The following is a 25410-nucleotide window of genomic DNA, read 5'->3' as shown; positions in this document are numbered from 1 at the left end:
TTTTTTTTTTTTTTTTTTTTTTTTTGAGAAACAAGACAAAGACATTTTATTAAGGTAGACTAGACAAATCCACCTGAAGAACTGATACAAAGTCTGGTGGTACATTATCCATTCAGACGGTCATAAAAAGTAAAGATATAGAGAGTGGGCCAACTTATTTCACTGTCAGCGTACAAAGGTTATAGTAAAGGCTGAGAAATACGAACTGAGAAATAAAATATCCTTTTTAAGGTGACCGTGCTGTGCCAAACTCCTATCTCTACTCTTCAAAGCTTTGAACGGAGACTCATTGTCGCCTTCTAATGCAATATTATCCAAACTGAGTTCCAGTGCAAGCTCCATCGCTCTCCATGTTGCAAGTGCTTCGATCTCGATCACTGTGGTTGGCAAAGGGATTTCTTGCTTCAGTGAGACCATTGCATGACCTTCACTATCCCGTATTACAACTCCCAGTCCGGCTTTATTGTCTTGAACGAAGGTTGTCGCGTCGTAGTTAATCTTATATCATTGGGCTTCCGACGGAGACCAGGCCATCTGGTGTTGACCTTGGTGCAGAGAAGGGATCACTGAAGGCGCAACAGCTTCAAGCTGCCTTTCCCGAGCATGCTCTGTTATTTTGTCTAATGGCAGAGCTGCTTTGCCGAGGCGGAGATTGTTATGGCAATTCCACAGGTTCCATATGACAAGAGAGAATAGCTCCGGTTCCTTATTACCTGCAAAAACAAAACCCATAACATCAGTGAAATTCCTGCTGCCCTTGAGTGCTTCATGATTTCATATTGGAGTTTGACTTCATAAGGGACTCAGCACTGGGCAGCAATACAGGGCATGGACCGTGTCTTCCTGGTGCACTCTGCAGATATCACATAAACTATCGGAGGTGATTTTGCGGTGGAGCAGGTTCACTTTGGTGGGTAAGGAATTTGTGCATGCGGGCCAGATCAGGTTTTTAACCTAATTTGGCACCTCCAAACCCCATATTTGATCCCAGAGAGGTTTCATGGTTTTAGTGTTTAAGAGTCCTGGCTGTTGGAGCGTGTTTGCTTCTTGTAAGAACCTGTAACCCGATTTAACAGAGTACTCCCCATCTGGGTTAAATGGCCAAATCAGGACATCTTCTTGAATGGAGCGACATAGAGGAATATTCTTAATAGTGGCTGCCTCAAAGTCATAGAAGATCTGTTCAAGCATATCCTTTTTCCACGTTCTGTTCATTGGGTCAATCAAGTCACTCACCCAGACCGTACCATCCCCATCCGATTTTGGTGATAAAACTATGGGTTTGTTCTTCATAGGGAGCCAGTTGTCTCCCCACACCCGGATTGAAGTCCCCGTGCCTATTCTCCACACCGCTCCGCGCTTTATTACCTCCCTCCTTTTATTATGCTTTTCCAAGCATATGAAGCATTACTTGGGGATCTTGCTTCCATCACTGAGGTATTTGGAAAAAATTTGGCTTTGAAAACCTTGTAGAACAATGATTGGGTGTCAGGTAGAAGTCTCCACGTTTGTTTTGCCAAGAGTGCATCATTAAACATGGCTAGATCTTTGAAACCTATACCTCCTTGTGATTTAGGCTTACATAAATTCGACCATTTCACCCAATGAATCTTTCAATTATCACCTCTTTGACCCAAAAAAATTTGCGGATTAATGCCTCAATCTCATTGCACAAGGTGAGTGGTAATTTAAAACAAGACATGGTGTAAGTGGGAAGAGCTTGTGCAACAACTTTAATAAGAATTTCTCTACCTGCCTGAGACAAGAGCTTTGACTCCCAACCTTGTAGTATCTTCCAAATTTGTTGCTTTATGTGGGTGAAGCTCTCGGTCTTGTTTCTACCAACTAGGGAGGGGAGATCCAAGTACTTCTCATATTGTTGAACCACCGTTACTCCAAGCATATCCTTGATCCTATCTTGGATATCAGCATTGGTGGACTTGCTAAAAAAGAGCGTGGTTTTAGCTCGGTTTATTTGTTGACTAGAGGCACGCTCGTATTTAGCAAGAATGTTCAACAAAGTTTGGCATTCATTCTTCGTAGCCCTTCAAAAAATTAAGCTATCATCTGCAAAAAGTAAATGGGTTAGTTTAAGGCCATTGCGGCAAATTGACACACCGTGAATATCACCATTTGTTGCTGCTTTATTTATCAATCCATGTAGCCCCTTTGTGCACATGAGGAAAAGGTATGGGGATAAGGGATCTCCTTGTCGAAGTCCCCTTGATGGTGTGATGTGGCCGTGGGGTTCTCCATTTATCAACACCAAATATGAAGCCGTGGTAATGCATGCCATCATCAGTTTCACCCATCTATCTTGAAAACCCATTTTCACTAGGACTTTCTCTATAAAAGACCACTCTCCCTTGTCATATGCCTTACTCATGTCGAGCTTCAAGGCCATAAAACCTATCTTCCTTATTATGATTTCTCATGTAGTGTAATGTTTCGAAAGCCACCAGGATATTATCTGAAATCAAATGATCAGACATAAAAACACTTTGGTGTTCTGAAATGAGATGAGGCATAATAATTTTCAATCTATTTGCCAAAACTTTTGAGAAAATTCTATAAAGCACATTACTCAAGCTTATTGGCCTAAATTGAGACACATATTCTGGATTTTTAACCTTCGGTATCAGAGTGATAAAAGAGTGACAAAGTGATTGTGGGAGCACATTGCTACTGAGATAATGCAATATGGAGTGAGTAACATCAGACCCAATCAAAGACCAATAGTTTCGGTAAAACAAAGGGGGCATACCGTCAAGGCCAAGAGATTTAAGGGGGGCCATTTGCTTTATTTCCACCTCCACCTCTTCAATAGTAAACTCTCTGTCAAGCTGCACGTTCATGTCAAGTGTAACCACATGTGGGATAACTTCAATCACTTTGGTCAGGCCACTCAATTCATCAGATGAGAATAAAGTTTGGTAGAAGTCTAGAATAGTAGCATTCACATGTTCTTGCCTAACACACCAGTTACCCATCGCATCCCGTAGCTTAGTGATGTAGTTTCATCTGCGTTGTTGTGAAGCTTTGCTGTGAAAGAATTTTGTATTACGGTCACCATCTCTAAGCTACATTACTCTTGAGCGCTGGCCCCACATGTTGGCTTCCTTATCCAGCAACTGATTTACTTCCCTTTCTAACAACCTTATACGGGTTGAGTTTCTAGTCTAAGCTACCTCATTTTCTGCTTGTTTGAGTTGCTTACGCTTATTTTCAAGTTCTCTTTTGACACTTCCAAAACATTTTTTACTCCACCATGTCAACTCCCTTCCACACTTGTCTATTTTATTGAGAACTCTGGTGTCCCACGGGTCTACAACTCTCTCCCTCCACACGACTTCAATTGTAGTAGTGCACCCTTCATCCGTTAGCCACATTTGCTCAAATCTCAATGGTTTGTGGAAGCTCAAGTCCATCCCTTCTAGAGTTATCCACAGTGGTTTATGTCAAAGGTTGTTACGTTTAGATGGTGGATTTTTGTACCCAGGAACCTTGTGAACCAATCTGCTATGGCTAAACCTCTGTCAAGTCTCTCAAAGATTGTATAATTGGCAAAGTGCTTATACCAAGTGTAAGGAAACCCCACATACCCCAGGTCTATGAAACTACAATCATCCAGAGCATCCCGAAAGAGTTGCATCTATGAATGTGGCCAGGCTCTTCCCTCTAATTTTTTAGATTGACGAGTGATCTCATTGAAGTCTCCAGCACATAACCACGATGAAGTTCTCCTAGTTTTCAAGTCTCTCAACTTATCCCACAATTCATGTCTTTTTTTGGGTGTCCAGTTCACTGTAGAAACCGATGAATCTCCATTCCTCAGGTGTATTTTTATTAATTGTGGTGTCTATATGGTTCGGGGAGAAAGTTTCAATATCTAAGTTGAAGTCTTCCTTCCAAAATAGTGCTAGACCACCTGCTTTATTTCTTCTTGGAACCTCAAACAGATTCTTGAATTGAATTCGCCTTTTCACTTGTTCTAGCCTAGCTTTATCTGTCCATGTTTCGGTTATAAATACAACAGAGGGATCTTTTGCCCACACCAAATCTGCAAGCTGATCAACTGTCAATGGGTTCCCAAGCCCATGACAGTTCCACACTAGGAGACTCATTGCTTCTGGCAGGGCTGTTGAACAGCCTCTGCCAATATCTGAACATTTTCCTTACCACTCTAAGAAACCATAATTTTCTTGTTGGGTAACCTAGTATGGTCTACATGGTTGCTAGCTGGCCTCTTCTGACCCAGGATTTCAAATGTGTCTGAGGTTGGTTCCCATCCATTTCTGAGTATACGTTTCCAGGTTGTGAGGTTGGCTTTGTTTTGTGGGGTCACTCTTAGGATGGAAGTATCAGAGAGAGGGTTGGGTGGGGTAAGTGTTGTGGTAGAATTTTTGGAGGGAATATCATGGTATTGTGTTGGTATGGTATTATGGGTTAACGTGGGGTTAGCCTTTTTTTTTTTTTTTTTTTTTTTTTTTTTTGTGTGTGGGGATATTGTCAAGTTGGAAATATCAGAGAGATGGATGGGTGGTGTTGGTGACATGGTAAGACACTTGGGATGAGAGGTGGGGTAATGTGTTTCTTGGATATTATGGGATGACGTGGTATGACACTTGGGATGAGAGGTGGGGTATTGTGTTTCTGGGATATAATGAGATGACGTGGGTGGAGTGATATTTTGGGATAGGATGTTATGGGAGTTGTTTCCTGTCAGAGGCAATTTGAACTTTCTTAAATCTCGGTCTATATCCTTAATAATAGTTTGGAAATCATTCATGTGAGTAGAGTGCGGCATAAAATCCGAGTGTGATGGAGACAAATTAGCAGTGGAGTTACCAGTAAGGAAAGTATCTTCTACCTGTGGATTCGACGCCTTTCCAGAGTCTGTACTTTCCTTCTCGGGCTATGTTGCTTTTTCATACCGGGTTGACTTATGAGTCATCGGCGAGTGATGGGTGGGTCCCTGGGAGTGTTCTCCAATCTGTTTGGTTACCTTCCTCGTGTAAAACCCTGGGACTGAGATCATCGATCTGCTCTTTCCGTTAAACAACGAGGCTTTAATCTAGGACCCGTACTGTTTCTCCGTTTCAGGTAACGTTCCTTCACTTTTGATCCACAGATCGCAATCCTTATCACTATGCGTCAGGCAGCCGCACCAATAACACAGGTTAGGAAGCCGTTCGTACTTGAATGTGACCCATTGTTCCCTATTATCATCAAAAGCAATCACACACCCCCTACACAAGGGTTGCGAAATATCCACTAAAACCCGGACCCTCATAAAACTTCCCCCGTCCTCTGTAGGAGCATTCTGTAGGTGGCATACCTGACCCACTATCTCACATAAACCTTCCGCCACTCTTTTGTTCATGAACCTAACCGGAATACCATGCACCTGAACCCAAAAATGGGTGAGGTTAAAAGACAGGTTTTCAACTTTAGAGTCTGCTTCATACCGTTGCAAAACCATAAGATTTTTATCATAGCTCCATGGTTCGTTTTCAAGGATATTATCAACGTCTACCTTACTATCAAAAATGAATAGTACTATATGATTTCCAAGATTTTTCAACCTGAAACCATTTTTGGATTGCCATAAAGGTTGGAAAATCGCTGCAATGGCGTCCATATTCAAAGCTCTTTTTGTTAAGAATTTGGCTGCGATAATATACTCCATCGTAGCCAAATCCGGTCTCATATTGAACTTGGGACCTTCCCGTTGAGAAAGAGAGAGTCCCTTCCATTGCTTCGTGAGTTCGTCCATGGAGGTAAAGTATAGTGTTTCCCAAAGGCCCAAGAAGAAAAACCCAACAAACCTTAGTGTAAACTTGTTACCCTAAGGGACAAAGGCACCTCCAATGAGGGACGACAATTCTACAGCCTAGGAGAAGTTAGGGTTTCTAACTTTCACTAGCGACAGAGAAACCTTGACATCTTTTAATTAGTGGTACATAGAGTGGAGTATGCCTAATTTGGAACTTGAGTTTTAGATATTTGAGTTCTAATAAGAACTTAAAAAAATAAATTAACTTAGGTTATTTATAATAATTGTTAGTGCTATGTAACTAATATGTTTAGTTTGAGGCCATAGAGCAATCATGTTTGTAAAAACAGAATGATAGGCAAAAAAAGCCTAATACCTAGCTGAAGACTTGAAGTAGTTTCATTATTTTGGCCCTGGCTCTGCCTGGTTCCTTGCACATTGGTTCTATCTTAGTAGGAATATGCTATGGGATCCGAATAGCCATTAGTGTCCCATCAGCTTCTGAACTATTTGGTCTAAAATACTATGGTCTCATATACAACATTCTAATCCTCAACCTTCCCCTTGGTTCCTTCCTCTTCTCTGGTCTACTTGCCGGCATTTTATACGACATGGAGGCTACTCCCACTGCTGGAGGCGGCAATACTTGTGTTGGAGCCCATTGTTACAGGACAACCTTTGTGGTCATGGCTGTTGCATGCATTGTTGGGTTTGGTCTAGACATTTTATTGTCTATTAGAACCAAAGCTGTTTATACCAAGATTTATGCGAGCAAGAAATCAAAGAAATCCTCTGCACCATCTAATGGCCGAAGACAAATACTAAATTGAAGACAAACAGTAAATTGATTGAAGGTTGGGAGGACAAGAATTAAAGGATTGATGGGCTTTATGCTCTGTGATATCCTACATTCTGCTTAGTTTGCTTGTCATTTTTGTTAAGAGAGGCATATTGTATTAGCCTATCATTTCATATAAGATTATATGTTTTGATATGCATCCCAACTTTGTACTTTTTATTTCATTTTGTAGAGCTTGCGTGTGCAATTCTTTTTTCCTAATTAGTAAAACTAGCATGTAAACTATGTGCTGCTACAATTCTACGTACACTAAGATTTGAGATTATATGTTTAGTTATAGTAATTTATTTAGTTTCTATTTTTTATTTTAAGTTTCTTTTACCTGTTTTTTAACTTAAACCATGATAATTTCATGTAATTTTTTGTTAACAATTGTTTTTAACATTCTATCATACGGTTTCAAGGAAGTGTTTCGATCCTAATTAACCTGCATATACTTAGAATTTAGTCAATAAAAAATATTTATCACCTTTTTTACTAATAAAGAATAACTTATCAGTTACCCATATAGTGCTTCTAGCACATTACATTGTCCATAAAATGCCACATATTATTCAAGGACCACATATTATTCAAGTATCAACCTTAAGGTGGTTTAGATCATAGGTAATTATACAAAAAAAATGATTAAATTAAGTGTATGATTGGTTCTTTTTATATGGTTCATTTAATATTAGACTTTTCATTTTTTTTAATGAACAATTAACTTGGCTTTTCTCAAAAAAAAAAAAAAAAAAAAAAAAAATTAACTTGGCTCAAAAATTAAAAATCTTAAATTAGACCCGTAGTGCAAGACCTCAATTGAAATCTAATTGGATTTTTTCTTGGACAATATATATATATATATATATAAATATAGATTTTCTTGGGTCTTTTATTTATTTATTTTCAGTCCTGCATCAAATTCTGGATTTAGTTTGGGCTCAGCATTTTAATTTGTTTTAAAGACAACCTTTTTTTTTTAATTTTTTATTATAGGGTTTTTAAGACAACCTTGACTTTTGATAACTGACTCATCTAAACTTTCAAATAACTGAACCCAATTCAAAGAACAACAATTTTTTTTCCTTCTTGTGGGCCGCAAATTGAAGTGTACACAAATGGCAGAAATATGGTGTCATTTTCCCAGAGGGCATTTTGGGTTCCTTACATTTTGGGCTCAACATGTTGCTTTGGATATTGGGCATTGAGCAGAACATCTGATTAAAGGGCTACCCGGCAATTCCAAATGGCAATAGTTGGCAATTGCGTTTTGATGAGCACACTTCTAAATCTTGAATCCATGTTCCCCAATCCAATTGTGAGGACAAGATCATCTGCATTCACGATGGCAGTGGTAAAGCTCATAGTGAAATTTAACAAATCAGGAAAAGACAAAAGGAGTTTTTTAATTTATTTGTTTTTAGTAAATTTTAAGGTTTCAATTCAGGTTAACGTATTGGGTTCGTGTCATGTCAAAGTAGGGGTATTCGACTAAATGCCTCAACTCGAACCTAACCCATTTAATAATTGTGTCATGGCTCTTCAACCCTAACCCGTCCTGTTAATGAAGCGGTATGATCCGATCCACTTGACATGCTTAATAAACAGATCGTGTTGGGTTGGCACGAATATGACACAACCAATTTTAACCCGCTTAATATAAAATATAACATCCATACAGAAATAAGTTCTTTATATCTTAAAAGTAATACATACACTTCAAATCTTCAACCCACATTCAAAAGAACATAGATCAACAAAAATATAATATCAATATAGAAATACATTCTTTACACTCTAAACAAAAGTGCTTACACTTCAACTCATATTCAAAATAACATAGTTCAACAAAAATATAACATCCACAGAACTCGCAAATGTTAAGTATCAATATTGAAAGAGTTGGTGCAAACAGTAGATTGATCATGACTAGAGAAAGTTTCAATTTACAACTATATCACTTGTAAGCTTTTATAATTACTCCTTTTTTTTTTTTTTTTAGTTTAAAATATAGGTTGAATATAAAAGATATTTGAGAAATCTAAAACAAAATAAATATTTATTTGTTATACGAGTTAAACGGGTGGTGTTAAATGAGTCATTTTTGGTTGACACAAATAAATTGGCGTATCAAATGTGTCTATTGTTGGTTACGCGGGTTGATCTTGTTAGGTTCTAAAGACTTAGAAAATAATCTATTTAGAACTCTAATGTGTATTGTTGGCAAACCATGATCAAAACAACTTGTTTAGTCTTGTTTAGACTTGCACAAAGTTGTGTATTTTATGTAAAGTTGGATTCAAGCTGATGCAGATTTATTAGAGCAATTCGGCCTGGTTCGATCGATCGAAGCTTAGGCTCGATCAATCAAAATTTGGGCAGAATGCATTTTTCTGCAGAATTCCAACTCAGCCCTAGTTCATTTAAAATGTTTAGGGTTTTATGTTTTTGCCCTAGGTATATAAGGCAAACCCTAGCCACGTTTTACATGTTGCTCATATTGCTATTTTTGTAAATCTCTTGTGAGATCTGTGAAGAGCTTTCCTTTACACAAGCTTAGGATTATCAAGAGGAGATTTGTTCAAGAACTTGATGATCATTTAGTTGCTGCCATAGAAGCTAAAGAAAGACAAGCGGGTGTGCTTGTACTTACTGGAGAATCTAAGAAAGAAGAAGTCTGTGGTCTCGGAGCTTGCACGTGGTCGTGTCAGTAAGTTTCTACTGGTGGATAGCAATAGGATGTTAGTGGTCTAAGTCCTATTGTAAAGTTTCGATTCTTTCATAGTGGATTCAGGTTTACCTTGAGGATAGCTAGGTTAAATCCTCCCTAGGTTTTTACTGATTTGGTTTCCTAGGTGATCATATCACTGTGCCATTTATATTTCCGCTGCTTTGGATGATATGATTGTTTGATTGTGATAACCTAGATTTGGAATTTGGACTAAGTAATAACTTGGTTAATTAACTAGATTAATCCAATTGTGTTTTTAAGGGGTCTAAAAACTATCTAGTGGTATTAGAGCAGGTTGCTCTCTTGTTGTTGATATTTTGATCACTGAGCTGATCCTTGACCCCTGTTGTCATGGAACACAGACATTCTCTTGTTATTCCTCCTCACTTTGATGGGAATAATTATGCTTATTGGAAAGTAAAGATGAAAGTATTCCTGAAATCAATTGATGAGAGAGCCTGGAACTCCGTCGAATACGGATGGGAGAAGCCCACTACTCCTGTTAGTGAGTGGCAAACTTCTCAAAAAGAAGCAGCCGCGTTCAATAGCAAAGCTATGAATGCTATCTTTAATGTTGTTTCTATGGAGGAATTTAAGAGAATCTCTAATGTTGAGGTTGTTCATACTTCTTGGAATATCCTCCAAACTGTACATAAAGGCACAAAGGCTGTCAAAATCAAGAAATTGCAGCAATTAACTTCTAAATTTGAAAGCATTAGGATGTCTGATGATGAATCTTTTGATGAATTCTATGCTAAACTTAATGATATTGTTAATTCTACATATAACTTGGGTGAAATCTATGATCAACCTAAAATTGTTAGGAAGATTCTTAAATCTTTGACTGAAAATTTTAGACCCAAAGTGACTGCCATCACTGAGAGAAAGGATGTGGACTCCATTCCTGTTAATGAACTTGTAGGATCTCTTCAATCCTATGAGTTGGACCTACCTAAGACTAGCAAATCCAAATCAATGTCTCTAAAGTCAGTTGATGAAGTTGATGTTGGTGGATTTGATGATGAACTCTCTGCTACTGAGATTGCTTACTTTGCCAAGAACTTTAGGAATTTCCTTAGAAACAACAATAGAAGAGCAAGAGATAAGAACACTGCTGAACCTAGAAAATTTAGGAAGAATTATCCCACTAAGGTTAACAACACTAATAAACCTAGAGAAAAAGTAGGTCAATCTTTAAATAATTCTATGGGTCCTCAGTGTTTTGGATGTCAAGGGTATGGTCACATGAAATCTGAATGTCCTATTTGTTTGAAGTCTAAGGGTAAGGCTATGGCTGTAACCCTTAGTGATGGTGAAGTTTCTGATGATGAGTCTGGCTGTGATGAGGATGGAAACTTCATTGCCTTCACTACTACTGCTGTAATCAATGAAAGTGTATCTGCTGAAGAGAACCCTTTTGATGGGGAACTCTTTGAGGATGTAGATCTTCAAGAAGCCTACAATAAACTTTGCAAAGTTGCTGCAAAGGATGCTATGAATGTTGAATTAGGCTTGAAAAAAATTGTATCTTTTGAGCTTGATAAGAAAAATTTGCTTGTTAAATTGTTTGATGCTATTGAACTTTTGAATAATGTGAAGACTGAGAACATGCTTTTACTTGATAAAATTAAGAATTTGGAGCATAAGCTTTTTGTTGCTAGAGAACAATCTAATAGGTCTGCTAGTTCCAAACTTAATTATATGCTTAGTGTTCAAAAGTCTCCTTCTGACAAAACTGGGTTAAAATTTGTAGAAAGCATCAATGGGTCCTCAGTGTTTTGGATGTCAAGGGTATGTTCACATGAAATCTGAATGTCCTACTTACTTGAAGTCTAAGGGTAAGGCTATGGCTGTAACCCTTAGTGATGGTGAAGTTTCTGATGATGAGTCTGGCTGTGATGAGGATGGAAACTTCATTGCCTTCACTGCTATTGCTGTAGTCAATAAAAGTGTATCTGCTGAAGAGAACCCTTCTGATGGGGAACTCTCTGAGGATGCAGATCTTCAAGAAGCCTACAATAAATTTTGCAAAGTTGCTGCAAAAGATGCTATGAATGTTGAATTAGACTTGAAAAAAATTGCATCTCTTGAGCTTGATAAGAAAAATTTGCTTGTTAAATTGTTTGATGCTACTGAACTTTTGAATAATGTGAAGATTGAGAACATACTTTTGCTTGATAAAATTAAGAATTTGGAACATGAGCTTTTTGTTGCTATAGAACAATCTAATAGGTCTGCTAGTTCCAAACTTGATCATATGCTTAGTGTTTAAAAGTCTCCTTCTGACAAAACTGGGTTAGGATTTGTAGAAAGCATCAATGTGTCTGCACCCAATTCCACTATCTTTGTTCCTTCATCTTCTTCTGAACCCCCTGTGAGTGAGGTTGTCAAACCCTTAGAAGTTACATCTCTTAGGAAGATTAAGGTTGATCTTAAAGAGTCCAAACCTAAATAGTCTACCCTTTCTAAAGACAAGTCACATGATAAGCCTGTATGTGTTTGTCATTTTTGTGGAAAGTCTGGACACATTCATCCAAACTGTTACAAGCTGCAAGCTGCAAGCTGCTAAAAGAGCAAACAAACCAAAAGTACATGTGCCTCAAGCACAAGATCCTATGGTACTCATTGATGAATTGGTAAAGGCTCTAAACCTTTATTCCGATCCTGGAGTTGGAAATCATTCCCATGTGAATAAGAACTCCAGTACTCGTGGTGTATCTAAAAAGTTTTGGATGCAAAAGGCTCAATTTAATTGAGTCCTTCTGACATGGTCCTTGTGCTTCACTGCTATTCTTTGTGACCATTGTTCTTTTGTTTTTGTTTTCTTTGTTTCTAGGATATGCATTGCATAATATTCATGCATTTCATTCTAGGTTTTTTTTTTGTTTATTTTTTTCCAAAATAAAAAAATAAAAAAAAATGGAGAAAAAGGAAGCAAATTGTGTTTTGTACTATTTTCTTGATTTTTGAAAACAAGGTTGGTCAATTTATTTTCACATAACATGTCTTTTGTACCTTGTTTAGCTTTGATGAGCTTACTTATTGCACTTTACTAGTTGAAGCTTTGTAGTGCATGTTGTGTGAGAAAGATGTTTATGGTTTTGATCACTTTGACTTGATCTTGAAGTCACATATCTTTGACTGTCAGACTTGAACGTTTGGAGAAAGGCATAAATAACCATCTCACCACTGTTCACTGGTCAATCATGAACACCTTAGTGCATATCGTAAGATTTTGTACTTGAGAAAGTGTAGCACATGCACAAAAAGATCATAAGGTATAGTCTCGATTTAAATGCTAAAATTGGTGTGTACATTATTGGACTTAAAGCTAAATCAAATAATTGCTAAAATTGGTATGCACATTATCCCGGCTATTTTAATAAGTTTCTGAATAATTAAAATTTGTGTGTACAATATGAGGCAAAATCAAGAAACTTACATGATTGCAAGCTTATGATCTAGGAGATGTGAGAGTTATATGATGTAACTCTTTTGGTGATAGTCTCCTTCAAATCCTATGTGATGAATTTTGTAGACTTTGTGATTGATTTCTATTTACATATCACCTCACATGTATCTCAAACTTTTGCTAGTTGCACACACTACACAAGTTACTCTTTGCTAAACATTGTACATGTTATTGTGTGTGTCTTTGGTTTGACCAACCAAGTTTGCAAATACTTTGAGTTTTTATGCAAAATAGATTTGATGCTTGAGAAATTATGGAGAACGCTTGATGATCTTAATTTTGGGAAAACTGAGCTTAAAACTGTTGTTTTTTTAAAAAATTTCATCACATACTCAGGCATTTTGTTCATCAATCTCACTGCTTTGAGGTGTTTCTAAAATGTGTTTTGTTTTTTTCAAAAAATTGTGTTTTTCCCAAAAACTTTAGTGAGTCTCTATCTGTTTTGATTGATCCAATCTGTTTTTCGATCAATCGATATTGTTTTAAAATTTTTAAGGAAGCCTCTATCTATTTCAATCAATTGAAATTGATTTTTGATCAATTGAAAATCGTGAATCAGGTTTTTTTTAAAATCTGAGTTTGGCTTGTTCAAACTTACTTTTCAAAAAGTTTTTCAAACTTTTCTCTCTCTCTGAATTGGACAAGGCTCACCATCAAATTTTTTGTCATTTTCCTTCGGTCTTTTTGCAAGGTTTTCCTCTCTATAAGTTGGTAAGTCCATTATACCCTTCCTTTTGAATTTATTTTCATGTTTTCATGCAGTTCATTAGGATTTTCGGAATTTTTCAATTTTGGGGTTTTTGATGATTCAAGACACTTTTTCTGAAATTGATCATTGGGTTTTGTTCCTATAAGGATATAAACATGATCTATGATGTTTAATTTGATCAATTTGGTGCTTTGTGAAAAATTGAAAATTCTAGGGTTTGTATTTATCCGGATTTAGGGATTTTGTTCAAATTGAGTTCAATTGATGAGATTGGCCAGTTGAATTGATGTAATTGATCATTATTTTATGTATTCTACATTGTGTGATGATCAATTGGTCAATTTTTTACAAATTGAACAAGTGGTTTTTCAAATTTTTGGGGTTTTTGTTAGAAACTCTATGCTCAAGCCTATTTTGTGAATCTGAACTTATTTTGAATTTAATTTCACTACATTAGAGCATGCATCATGACATTTAATTGTTCATGCATCATATAGATTTTTTGTTCTATATTTTTTTTGTGCTAACTTGCAATGTGCCCTTGGTTTTTTCTTTTATTCTGCTTTATGTCTTTGTCCTTATCCTAGCACCTTGCCTAGGAAGACTAGAGCCCATAGGACACCCTCCACTTCCTCTGAGTCTCCCTCTAGGAGTGAGTTATTTAGGAATGACAAAAGTAGAGAGGTTTATGAGAAACTGAACTGTAAGAGAAAGATTTGGGCTGAGCGTTCTGTTGTGTTAGATGAGGTTGATCCTGCCATTAGGGCAAACTTTGAGAGTAGAGGTTAGCTGTCTTTCTTGGAGGTAGATCATCCACCCCCGACCGCCCTGATTAGAGAGTTCTTCTCGAATCTCTCTTGCCATGTCTATGATTCCAACACCCTTGTTAGGAGTTGGATATGAGGTGTTGAGTTCACCATTACCCCTAGGATAGTGGCTGAAACTCTTGGGGTTCTGGTCGTTAGGGAGCCTATCTATCCTTATGAGGAGTCTCCACCCCTTGATGACGTTATGTCATACATCACTGGGTCTTCTATCCAGTGGGGTTCTGATCCTCAGATCACGTCTGCTAAGCTTACTGAGACTATCTATCTTTTCTTTAGGATAGCGTGTCATTCTTTGTGGCTTATTTCTCATCTCCACACCATCCCTCTTGAGCGATGTATGTTTTTGTACGCCTTTATTTCTGGTGCGTCTATCAGTTCATTTGTTTCTTTGTTCTTTGAACGAAGTTCATAGGAGTTCTGCCATAGCTCGTGCTCTTATTCATCCTATTTTCATTCATAGGATTTTGTTGTTTCTTGGTTTAGTTGATTTCCCTATCGGTGAGCCCGTTCATGTTATATCTCCCATAGGTGCCACCTTTCTTAGCCAGAGGGCTGCTCACTTGAGAGTTGGCTTTACGCGTCCTAGAGGTGAGTCTTTTGGTGCTGTTCCCCCTCTTCCTTCTTCTACAGGTGCTGATACGGTTGAGGCGTCTAGTGCTGCTGATGCTGATGCTGATGTTCCTCCACTGACTACTTCGGATGATTCAGACATTCGATGTACGTTGGATCATGTCTTGACCGTTCAGGCGGCTGATGGACAGATTTTGGTGGACGTGCTCGGTGAGATCCGTGCCTTGCGAGCAGAGTTGGTGCAGTTTCGACGATCCTAACCACCACCTCTTTTTTATGATGGATTTTAATTGCCCTTTGGCATTCCATCACAAAAAGAGGGAGTACATTTAAGACACTTGTAGAGTTTTTGTTTTTTGTTTTCAGAGGGAGAGTTTTTGTTTGTTGGAGCTTGTGGAGATTAGATTGTATCTAGGTGCTTCACTTTGTATTTTCCTTTTTTGGCTCTTGCTATATTTTTGTTGGGCTATTCATGATAGAGGGAGATACATTGATATATGTCTTTATTTTGTGTTGAGTGAAATCAAGAATTTATTTTGTTTACTTGTATTTTCCACACATGTGGTTATGCATTTTGTTTAAGTGTTTCAGGAAATATACAGGTTGATTCAATTGAGCTGCTGTCTACATTTGCAACTGATGGATAGTAGTTAGGATTAGATTTGTTTTTATGAGCATTTTTTGTAAAGGGCTTTTCTTTGTAAACTTTGAGTTTTTAATTGTGTTTTGTCACGGATTGCCAAAGGGGGAGTTTGTTAGGTTCTAAAGACTTAGAAATTAATGTATTTAGAACTCTAATGTGTATTGTTGGCAAACCATGACCAAAACAAGTTGTTTAGTCTTGTTTAGACTTGCTCAAAGTTGTGTATTTTATGTAAAGTTGGATTCAAGCTAATGCAGATTTATTAGAGCAATTCGGCCTGGTTCAATCGATCGAAGCTTAGGCTCAATCAATTGAAATTCGGGCAGAATGTATTTTTCTGCAGAATTCCAACTCAGCCCTAGTTCATTTAAAATGTTTAGGGTTTTATGTTTTTGCCCTAGATATATAAGGCAAACCCTAGCCATATTTTACATGTTGCTCATATTGCTGTTTGTGTAAATCTCTTATGAGATCTGTGAGGAGCTTTCCTTTACACAAACTTAGGATTATCAAGAGGAGATTCGTTCAAGAAATTGATGATCATTCAGTTGCTGCCATAGAAGCTTAAAGAAAGACAAGCGGGTGTGCTTGTACTTGTTGGAGAATCCAAGAAAGAAGGAGTCCATGGTCTCAGAGCTTGCACGTGGTCGTGTCAGTAAGTTTCTACTGGTGGGTAGCAATAGGATGTTAGTAGTCTAAGTCCTATTATAAAACTTCGATTCTTTTATAGTGGATTCAGGTTTACCTTGAGGATAGCTAGGTTAAATCCTCCCCAAGTTTTTACTGGTTTGGTTTCTTGGGTGATCATATCACTGTGTCATTTATATTTCCACTGCTTTGGATGATATAATTGTTTGATTGTGATTACCTAGATTTGGAATTTGGACTAAGTAATAACTTGGTTAATTAACTAGGTTAATTCAATTGTGTTTTTAAGGGGTCTAAAAACTATCAGATTCGCTTATGACACTTTTTTTATCGTGTTGCTTTCAGGTCGACCAATCTATGACCCAAACCTGCTAAGGCCCACCTTAACCCACAAAAACCTGTGTAGTGTTCATGGGTCAGGTCAAATGTTGAAACCCCTAAATTTTTTTGGTAGAATTTTTTTTTTTTTTTATTAGGCTTATACTTGGAATAATACATATTTTGATTAATACAATATTATAACATAAATTGATTAGGCTTATACTTATCCATGGTCGTGGGCCTAATGATATGGGCACTCTCTTTAAAAATAAAAATTTTCATATGCATAGGTTCATTGGCCCTATATGAGATTGATATGTGGGTCCGCACCTGTGAAATGGACGTATATGTGAAGATATGGGTTACCTACACGGTTACACCTGAACAGAAAGATCCTAATATCCTATAAAGCGTTACTGTTTCTGGGATTAACTTGGGGTCTTTCTTGTACAGCTTAGATGGAGGGTGTAGAAGGCCTTCTTTTGGAAGTTTGAGATACCACTTCGTAAGAGCTAGAGTGAGTTGGGTGGTCTTGTAAATTGCAAGTCTCTGACACATACTTATTGGATGCGTCTTTTTCTCAATTTTCACTTCTTAAAATTCTCCAAATCCTTCCTACTTTCTGGTCATTTCTCATACTTTTCTTCACTGAATATTAACTACACATCAGGTATTAGAATAGTTGTTGTGTCCAAAAATTTATTAAGAACTTTCTTCTGACCGACGAGGGAGTGACAAGAAACATGGTGGAAGGTAGACCAACTAATCCATAAACATTAACTCATTTTTATTATAATTGCACAAATTTCTGTAAGTGGAAGGTAAGCCATTAACCTTTTTTAGCAAGCAATAGAATTTTATGACAGGTACAGCAAGCATGTCCAAAATTCATGAATTTAACCATGGTCCCCCCAACTACTATCTTCATCTCATGACTCATGCTCGCGTGCGAGTTTTAGTCATGAAATCTTTCCTGCACGCTCTTTGGACACACGGGACTAGAATTGTAAGCAAAGCAGCCTTTGTCTTAGAAAAAATCTATTACTTCAAACTATTATATAACTTCTTTGCCACAACTATGATGGAACAAAGGATGAATGATGAAGAAAAAATTGTGAATTAATGTATAAATGATAGACAATCACTCACAGTTTGTCACGTTAAAATTGTGACAAAAAATTGTAAAAATTATTCATAATTTGTCATGCTAAAGTTGTGATAAAAAATTGTGAAGTAGTTTGTGACAATAGAACTGCTCTCCTTTAAGAAAGCAACTTATTATAAACCTCTCACACGAAGGTTACTGTCCTTTACTGCAGACCACGAATGCACCATCCATAATGGAGATTTCTTGTACTTTTTTCATTAGGGAAAACTTTTAAAGCCATACGGCCAAATAAAGAAAAATGACACAAAATAGTGGTTTGGACAACGTTAGGTGTATTGTGTAATTAAGCCCACTATGCTATGTTCCTTATATTTATTAAAGCAATGTATTAAGACACAAGTTAGAGATGTAATTAAGCCCGCTACTCTGTGTTACTTATTTACGTAAACTCACTATTTGATACTATTTTTATTGTACATGGATTACAGTATCTCAGCTCAAAAGTTGTGAATTTTTGTTTGTCATTAAACTTACTATGTTTGTAATAGGCCATTTGTGAGTGATGCTTTTATTTTGATTAAATAAACAGACTTAATAGAAGTTCCATTACCATTATTTAAATTAATGCTTCCAAATCTTAGATTAGGAACACTGATTTAGCACTTAGCTGGTATCCAAATTCTCATCCCATTAAAGCAATGGGGAATACAGAATAAGTAAAGATCGATAAATCCAAATGAATAAATGAATGTGTTTCGTACGCAGTTGGGCATTAAGATCCAAGCCCGTGAACAAAGAGAATGAACACTTAGCAACCATTAACACAGCTAGCAGTGAGTTCCAAAACTAGCCAATAGTCATACACAAAAAGTATGAGTTACATTCTACTACTGTCACTCAATTATGTCCACAAGAGCCTCTCTCACATAACATGTGATCAAGGCACGGGGCTACTCACGCCTGACCACTGTTCCCATGTGAACCCCCACACCTCTCCTAACCTTTAAGTGCACCCTTTCTCTGCCTTGTAAATTGTTACCTCCCTTATTTTGGAGGGTTACTTGGAGTAAGTAAAAGCCTTTTGTATATGAGACCTAAACTACTTCATTCTCTGTCTAAAAAGCTTTCTGTTTGTACTGTCACAAAACATGAAGGATAGTGCCCGTTTGTTTCAGCTTTTTGGGGCTGAAACGCGCGTTTGTCTAAAAGCTGGATGGAAATATGCGTTTGGTGAAGCAGAAACGCAACTTTTATATAAAAGTTGCGTTTTGGACGAAGGCATAAACGCGCAAGACAGTTATGGACCTCTAGAGGTCCATAAACAAAAAGTCGAATGCGCGTTTGAATGGTATCCGTTGGGCTCTGCAGAAAAATACCAAATTACCCTTGATAAATGAATTCAGTTCTCACGCGGTCCTCATTCCTCTCATCTCATCTCTCTGCTCTGCCCTCTCAATAACAAATTTCCAAATCCAAACACAAAAAAATCTGTAACAAATTCCGAAATTAGCTAAGGAAAAAAAAATAAAAAAATCAATCCCTTGCATGGGTGTTACAGACGATGTGCTAAGAGAAAAGGGGGAAAAAAAAAGAAAAAAAGAAAAGAGGAAGAATGACTGAAGGAGAGCTCTGTGAGTCTGTGGAATGTTCTGGGAAAAACAAATAGCAGAAAAGAGTAAAGGAAAAAAAGAAAGAAGGAAAAAAAAAGAAAAGAGTAAGGGTATATTTTTAGTAAAGGGAGAAAGGAAGTGCTAAGAGAAAAGGGAGAAAGGAAGAATGAGAAAAAAAAAAAAAAAAAAAAGAGGAAGAAGGAGAGCTGGAACGTTCTGAGTTTGGAGGAAGTGGTAGATTGCAAAAGAGGAATGAAGTAAAGAAAGAAAAGTGGAAGGGTATGTGTCTGGAGGAGAAAAAACAAAGGGAAAAAAAGGAAAAAAAGAAAGAAAAAGAAATGCAATATTGTGTGGAGGATAAAAAAAGAGGGAAAAAAAAGAAAAAGAAATGGAATCACAATATTTTCACAATAAATTTTAAGTGGTATGTTATTATTAGCTAATATTAGTGTGAAAAAAATAATTTTTTTAGAAAGAGAAAAAAATAATTTTAATAGCACGTTCAAATTAAAATCAGTATCAATTTTTATCATAATATTTTCATAATAAATCTTAAGTGGTAGGTTATTATTAGTTAATATTTGTGAGAAAAAAATAATTTTTTTATAAAGAGAAAAAAATTATTTTAATAGCATGTTAAAATTAAAACCAGTATCAATTTTTATCACAATATTTTTACAATACTTTCATAATAAATCTTAAATGGTAGGTTATTATTAGCTAATATTGGTGGGAAAAAAAAAATTTTTTAGAAAGAGGAAAAAATAATTTTAATAGCACGTTAAAATTAAAATCAGTATCAATTTTCATCACAATATTTTCACAATACTTTCACAATAAATTTTAAGTGATAGGTTATTATTAGCTAATATTGGTGAGAAAAAAATAATTTTTTAGAAAGAGAAAAATTGATTTAAGTATGATCAAGTAGTTGATTTAAGTACGAACCAAACTCACATAAAAAAAAAAAAAAAAATGAAATAAACTCCCTTATATATACATTGTCCTTTTTGGTAATTTATCCCTCAAACTGTCACTTTTATAAGTGTTTGCCAAACACTCAGCTTTTTCAAAAAGCATTTTTTAATAGTTTTTACTAAACACTCAGCTTTTTTAAAATGCACTTTTTCATTATACACATTTTGAAAACTCCACTTTTTCATTATGCAGTTTTTCATAGTCCTTCTCTTACTTTTACCTTTAGCCTCTTGGCTTTCTTCCTTGTCGTAGGCTGTCCTTTGGTTGCTTCATATGGTTCTTTCTCTCACACAACCTCTCTTTCTTTGGTTCAAATATTTGATTTTTTTAATGAGGTTTTCACTATAACTACTACTCTTTGTTCTATACTGCAGATGGGCCTTTGGTTCAAATTTTTTTTTTTTTTTTTTTTTTTTTACGTGGGCACTATATTGTTTGATTTCTTTCAAAATGTTGTAGTGGTAATGTACAAATAAATGTTTAATTAATGTATGGTGTTACTTGTTTGGCAGTGTAAAGAGCAGCCAGAGAAAGCACTTTACAATGGAGGGATTCTCAAAGATGATGAGCCTGTAAGTGTCAAAGGCAGCATTGGTGGTTCTGCAAGTATTGTATTTTGGCCCGCTTTCATATTGCACAATCTCACTCAGGGCACTTATTATTGTTTCTCAAGTAAGGTTCTTCTTCTTCCTCTTTACCTTGAAAAATATTATTTGGAATAGAATTTATTTATGCAAATAGCAATTGCTTCTCAACTTTTGGCAAAAATATATATATATATATATATATTATTTGGAATAGAATCAAAAAGTTCCGTTGCCGGGACTTGGACCCGGGTCTCTCGGGTGAGAGCCGAGTATCCTAACCAACTAGACTACAACGGATTGTTGGTCCATAATGTTTATTATTTCTTTTTATATGTAGTAAACAGGACTACCTCAATCTTCAATATCATCTCAACTCTCGAAGTCTCAAGTTTGGGAGAATCTTATCTCACGTAATACTGTAATAGTATCAAATTACTTTTACCACCTTTCCCAGTCCCCCACTAGACGCTCCCATCATATAAAATGACAAAAAGAACATTTCCTAGGTATCTTTGTGGATTCTTTCTGTCCAAGTCCAATAAATAGTACACATTAAACATCATATTCATGGCCAAAATTCTGTAGGCACTATTAGTGGTAGATAGTGTGTTTTGAATGAGCTTATTTTATTTTATTACCTTTGCTTATAGAATAATGAATAAGTTGTTCAAAAATTAAAGAAAAACTGTACCAATAATTTCACATGCTGCCAAGCTCAGCCCATAGCCATGCCTTTTGACTATTGTGGACAAATTCCCTTTTACGGCCTGACATAAATGAAATTGAAACGGCTGTCTACCAAATCAACAGGTGTGTTAAAGTTACTTGAATCTCACACTGATATGCTATTTTTTGGTGCTTAAAGGTTGGGTCAAGATACAAGGTGCAGAATCAGCTCTCATAAAGGCAAGCCTGAAGTCACAAGATGTGTCATATGACTGTATAGGGACTATTATAGCAAAGCATGGATGCTGGTCATTTCTCAAGGGTGGATTTGTTGTGACTTCACCATCCAGTTTCTCAATTCTAACCCTTCACGTAAATATAGTTTAGGGTAAATATAGTTGTAATTAGACAAGAGGTGCTATATTCACAATATTTTTACAACAAATAATAGGTGATTAGTTATTACTGTTTCAAATTTGAACCTATCACTGAGATTACTTTTTTGCCCAAACAATAACAACTAGTAACAACTTGCTACTTAGGATTTGTTGTGAAAATGTTGTAGACATATCGTTTCTTCTAAAGAGTAATGCTAAGGATATAAAGCTTTTAACACCATTGACATAAAAATTGTGATTGGAAATTTGGAATATTAGTTTTACATGAGGTTACTATTGATATCATTTTTATTAGCAAACATTCACAACTTGCCACCTCAATTGTTATGAAAATTTTGTGTTTCTAGATTTATTGATTTCCAAGATATTGCCAGTGACACACTGCGTATGTCTCATCTACAGAACAGTATTGGTGCAAAATGAGGCATTCAAATGTATGAAACTTGTACTTATCAGGAATGTTTTTGTTTGTTTGGATATGATTTGTACAGAATTCTGATGACAAGCAAATTGATATAGAAATTACAAGCGCTTCTTTACAGCCATTTACCGAGTAGCAATGGAGAATAAATCAGCAACATATTATTAACACTGTGAGTACATGAAACAACTCGGTTCTAGGCTTTGTTGATAACTTAGGAGACAAAAGAGGAGAGATTGTGGAGTTTTCTTTCCATACTTAAAGGCAATATCTTGAGACTTGAATTCAGTTTCCATTAGTAGCTTAGCAAATTTACTCTTATCTATACTGTTGTAGAGTGATTTAACAATGAGAATGATCAAAATATAGTATCTTATTGAAAATATTAAAACTAGTATCAAATTTTTATACAAAAGATTTATAAATTAACTTGTCAATGAATGTGATTGGTGCCACATAAAATAATATAATAAATATATTTCTTAAGGACATTTTTTTGTTTTGTGTATAAAAATAGACATATTGAATTGTAATGATTATATAGTAAAATTTACAGTAAATGTAGCATCGCTATTATCTTAAGAATATTCTTAAAAATATTTTAAGGGCAACATACTAATATTAGAATATAAGGCACTTCTTTCTCAAAGTTAGGTTTCGCGCTTTTAATTTGTTTTGCAGCAAAGGAAGCGTGCTGTAACAATCCATGTCTCAGATGAACATGGAGATAAGTTGCAAGGGGCAACTATTAACATAGAGCAAGTCTCGAAAGATTTCCCATTTGGTTCTGCAATCGCAAAGACTATTCTTGACAATTTGCTTTATTAAGTATGGACAATATACTATATTTCAAATCTTAATTCATCTGTCTAACATATGGAGTAAAGTATGAGTCCAGAGTCCTATGGACCATCATATACGCACAACCAAAAAAGAGCTGTAAGAGCTCTAAAGCTCTTTCTAGAAAAAAAGAAAAAGAAAAAGAAAGAGTGCCTATAGCCAAGAGCTTTTAAGTTTTATAGTCTTTTAGAAAAAGCTGAAATTTAGAGGTTTTAAGGATTCATGCTTTATTAATCAAGAACTTTAAAGAACTATTTACTGTAATTTTCCAAAAGCTTAAAATGCTAAAAAAAAAAACGTTTTATTTTAACATCTATATCACAAAAACTCTACAGCTATAGCTCAACTTCCAACCGCAATGTCAAATGGATACCTTTTCCAATGAAAAATGAAAAATTTACTACCAATTTTATTACCAAAATACTTACAAATTGACATGACAACATAATGTGATTAGTGCCACATCAACAACATAATAAATAAATTTCTTAATAATTTTTGGTCTCGTGTTTAAAATTTGACATAACAATTTATGAAGCTTGTGTTGTAAAGTTGATAATATCTCTAGTATTACTCCATTCCATCTGTCTAAAATGCTTAGCAATTTTATTATTAGCACTTTCAAATGGCAAGCTAAAACAAAGATCCTTATTTTGTTCCAAAATTGGTTTGCTAAGCGATTCAATGCAGCAGTCTTTGAGAATGAACTCAAGTGGTATGCCATAGAACCTGACCAAGGGCAGGTAAACTACACTATAGCAGACAATATGTTGGAGTTCATTCGTGCTAACCAAATCATTGCTAGAGGCCACAATATATTTTGGGAGGACCCCAAATACACACCACAATGGGTGCGTGACCTTACAGGACCTGAATTACAATTAGCTGTCAATTCGCATATACAAAGTCTAATGAACAATAGTGGAGTTGTAACCGCTTGTTGTGATAATAGTGGAGTTTCGGGAGTGGTGACCTGAAAATCACCCGGTGGGGTTTTTGCCGTTAGGTTTTTCCCATTCGTAAACAAATCACCGTGTTATTTATTTTCCGTTGCATATTTAGTTTATTGGTGATTTGCTTGTGCTACCACGCATTTGCATGATAAATTGATTAATTAATAACTTGGCTAATTAATTAATTAATTTCTATCACAAGAAGTCATTCAGTTTGTGGCCTACCAAGTGGTATCAGAGCAGGCACACTCTGATTAGGGTTTAATCTTTGCTGTATTGATCCATTGACCCCTGTTTGTCATGGATAGAGGACAGTCATTAATCATACCTCCTTTATTTAATGACACTAACTATACATACTGGAAAGTACGCATAAGAACTTTCTTGCAGTCTTTAGATGAGAAAGTGTGGCAAGCTGTGGAGATAGGCTGGACTAAGCCTACAGAAGTGCCAGCCGACTGGGATGATGCCAAGATTAAGGCGGCAAACTTCAACAGTAGAGCATTGAATGCATTATTCAGTGCTGTCACCAATGAGGAGTTCAAGAAGATATCCTCAACTGAAACTGTCAAGGAGGCTTGGACCATTCTCCAGACAACCTATGAGGGTACTAAGGCTGTCAAGGACTCAAAACTTTAGAGGCTCACTACAAGCTTTGAAGAGATAAAGATGGAGGAGGATGAGTCTTTCGATGAGTTCTATGCCAAGCTAAAGGACACAGTGAACTCAGCCTTCAATATTGGGGAAACCATTCCTAAACCCAAGATTGTAAGGAAAGTGCTCAGATCTCTGCCCGAGAGATTTCATGCCAAGATTACGGTAATAAAGGAATCAAAGGATATTGAAAAGATTCCTCTGACTGAGCTGGTTGGAAACTTGTAGGCCTACGAGCTAGGGTTGACAAGAATAGGCAAGTCGGGTAAAAACAAGAGTATGGCACTGAAGGCCAAGAGCAGTGAAACAGATGAATCTTCTGATGATGAAGATTCCAAGATGAAGTCCTACATTACCAAGCAGTTCAAGAAGTTTATGAAGAACGCCAATGGAAAGGGCTTCAACAAGGATCACAGGCAATCCAGTTCTTCTCAGTTTAAAGGCCAAGACAAAGGGAAGAAAGATGCTAAAGAAGGTGGTCAGTACACTGTTCCCTCAGGACCTAAGTGCTTTGGGTGTCAAGGCTTCGGTCACATGAAGCATGAGTGTCCTACATATCTCAAGAGAATTGGGAAGAGCAAGGCACTTGCTGTTACCTTGAGTGACACTGAGCCTAAGGATGATTTCGATAATGAGGATGACGGAATCTTAAATGCC

The 25410-nt window shown here is 36.3% G+C and overlaps 1 protein-coding gene, 1 non-coding gene and 1 pseudogene across 2 annotated transcripts; 1 reads left to right on the top strand and 2 right to left on the bottom strand.

The window, feature by feature from the left end:
- Window positions 1-5074: 5074 nt before the first annotated feature.
- Window positions 5075-5776, bottom strand: LOC126705174 (uncharacterized). Its single transcript, XM_050404100.1, has one exon. The coding sequence runs from the start codon at window positions 5774-5776 to the stop codon at window positions 5075-5077; it is 702 nt and encodes a 233-aa protein (XP_050260057.1).
- A 4547-nt stretch (window positions 5777-10323) lies between these two features.
- LOC126705173 (endo-1,4-beta-xylanase 4-like) lies at window positions 10324-23134 on the top strand (annotated as a pseudogene).
- TRNAE-CUC (transfer RNA glutamic acid (anticodon CUC)) lies at window positions 21046-21118 on the bottom strand. The gene has a single exon. It is a non-coding gene; the product is annotated as a tRNA-Glu (tRNA).
- Window positions 23135-25410: the final 2276 nt, after the last annotated feature.

The sequence above is a fragment of the Quercus robur genome, chromosome 11 (genome assembly GCF_932294415.1).
Source record: "Quercus robur chromosome 11, dhQueRobu3.1, whole genome shotgun sequence".
Taxonomy (NCBI): domain Eukaryota; kingdom Viridiplantae; phylum Streptophyta; class Magnoliopsida; order Fagales; family Fagaceae; genus Quercus; species Quercus robur.
Note: the sequence above shows the minus strand (reverse complement) of the source record. Positions and strands in the feature narration are given on the sequence as shown.

What these genes read in the sequence shown, in the direction of transcription:
- LOC126705174 (XM_050404100.1), bottom strand. Translation starts at nt 5,776, where the DNA reads ATGGACGAACTCACGAAGCAATGGAAGGGACTCTCTCTTTCTCAACGG.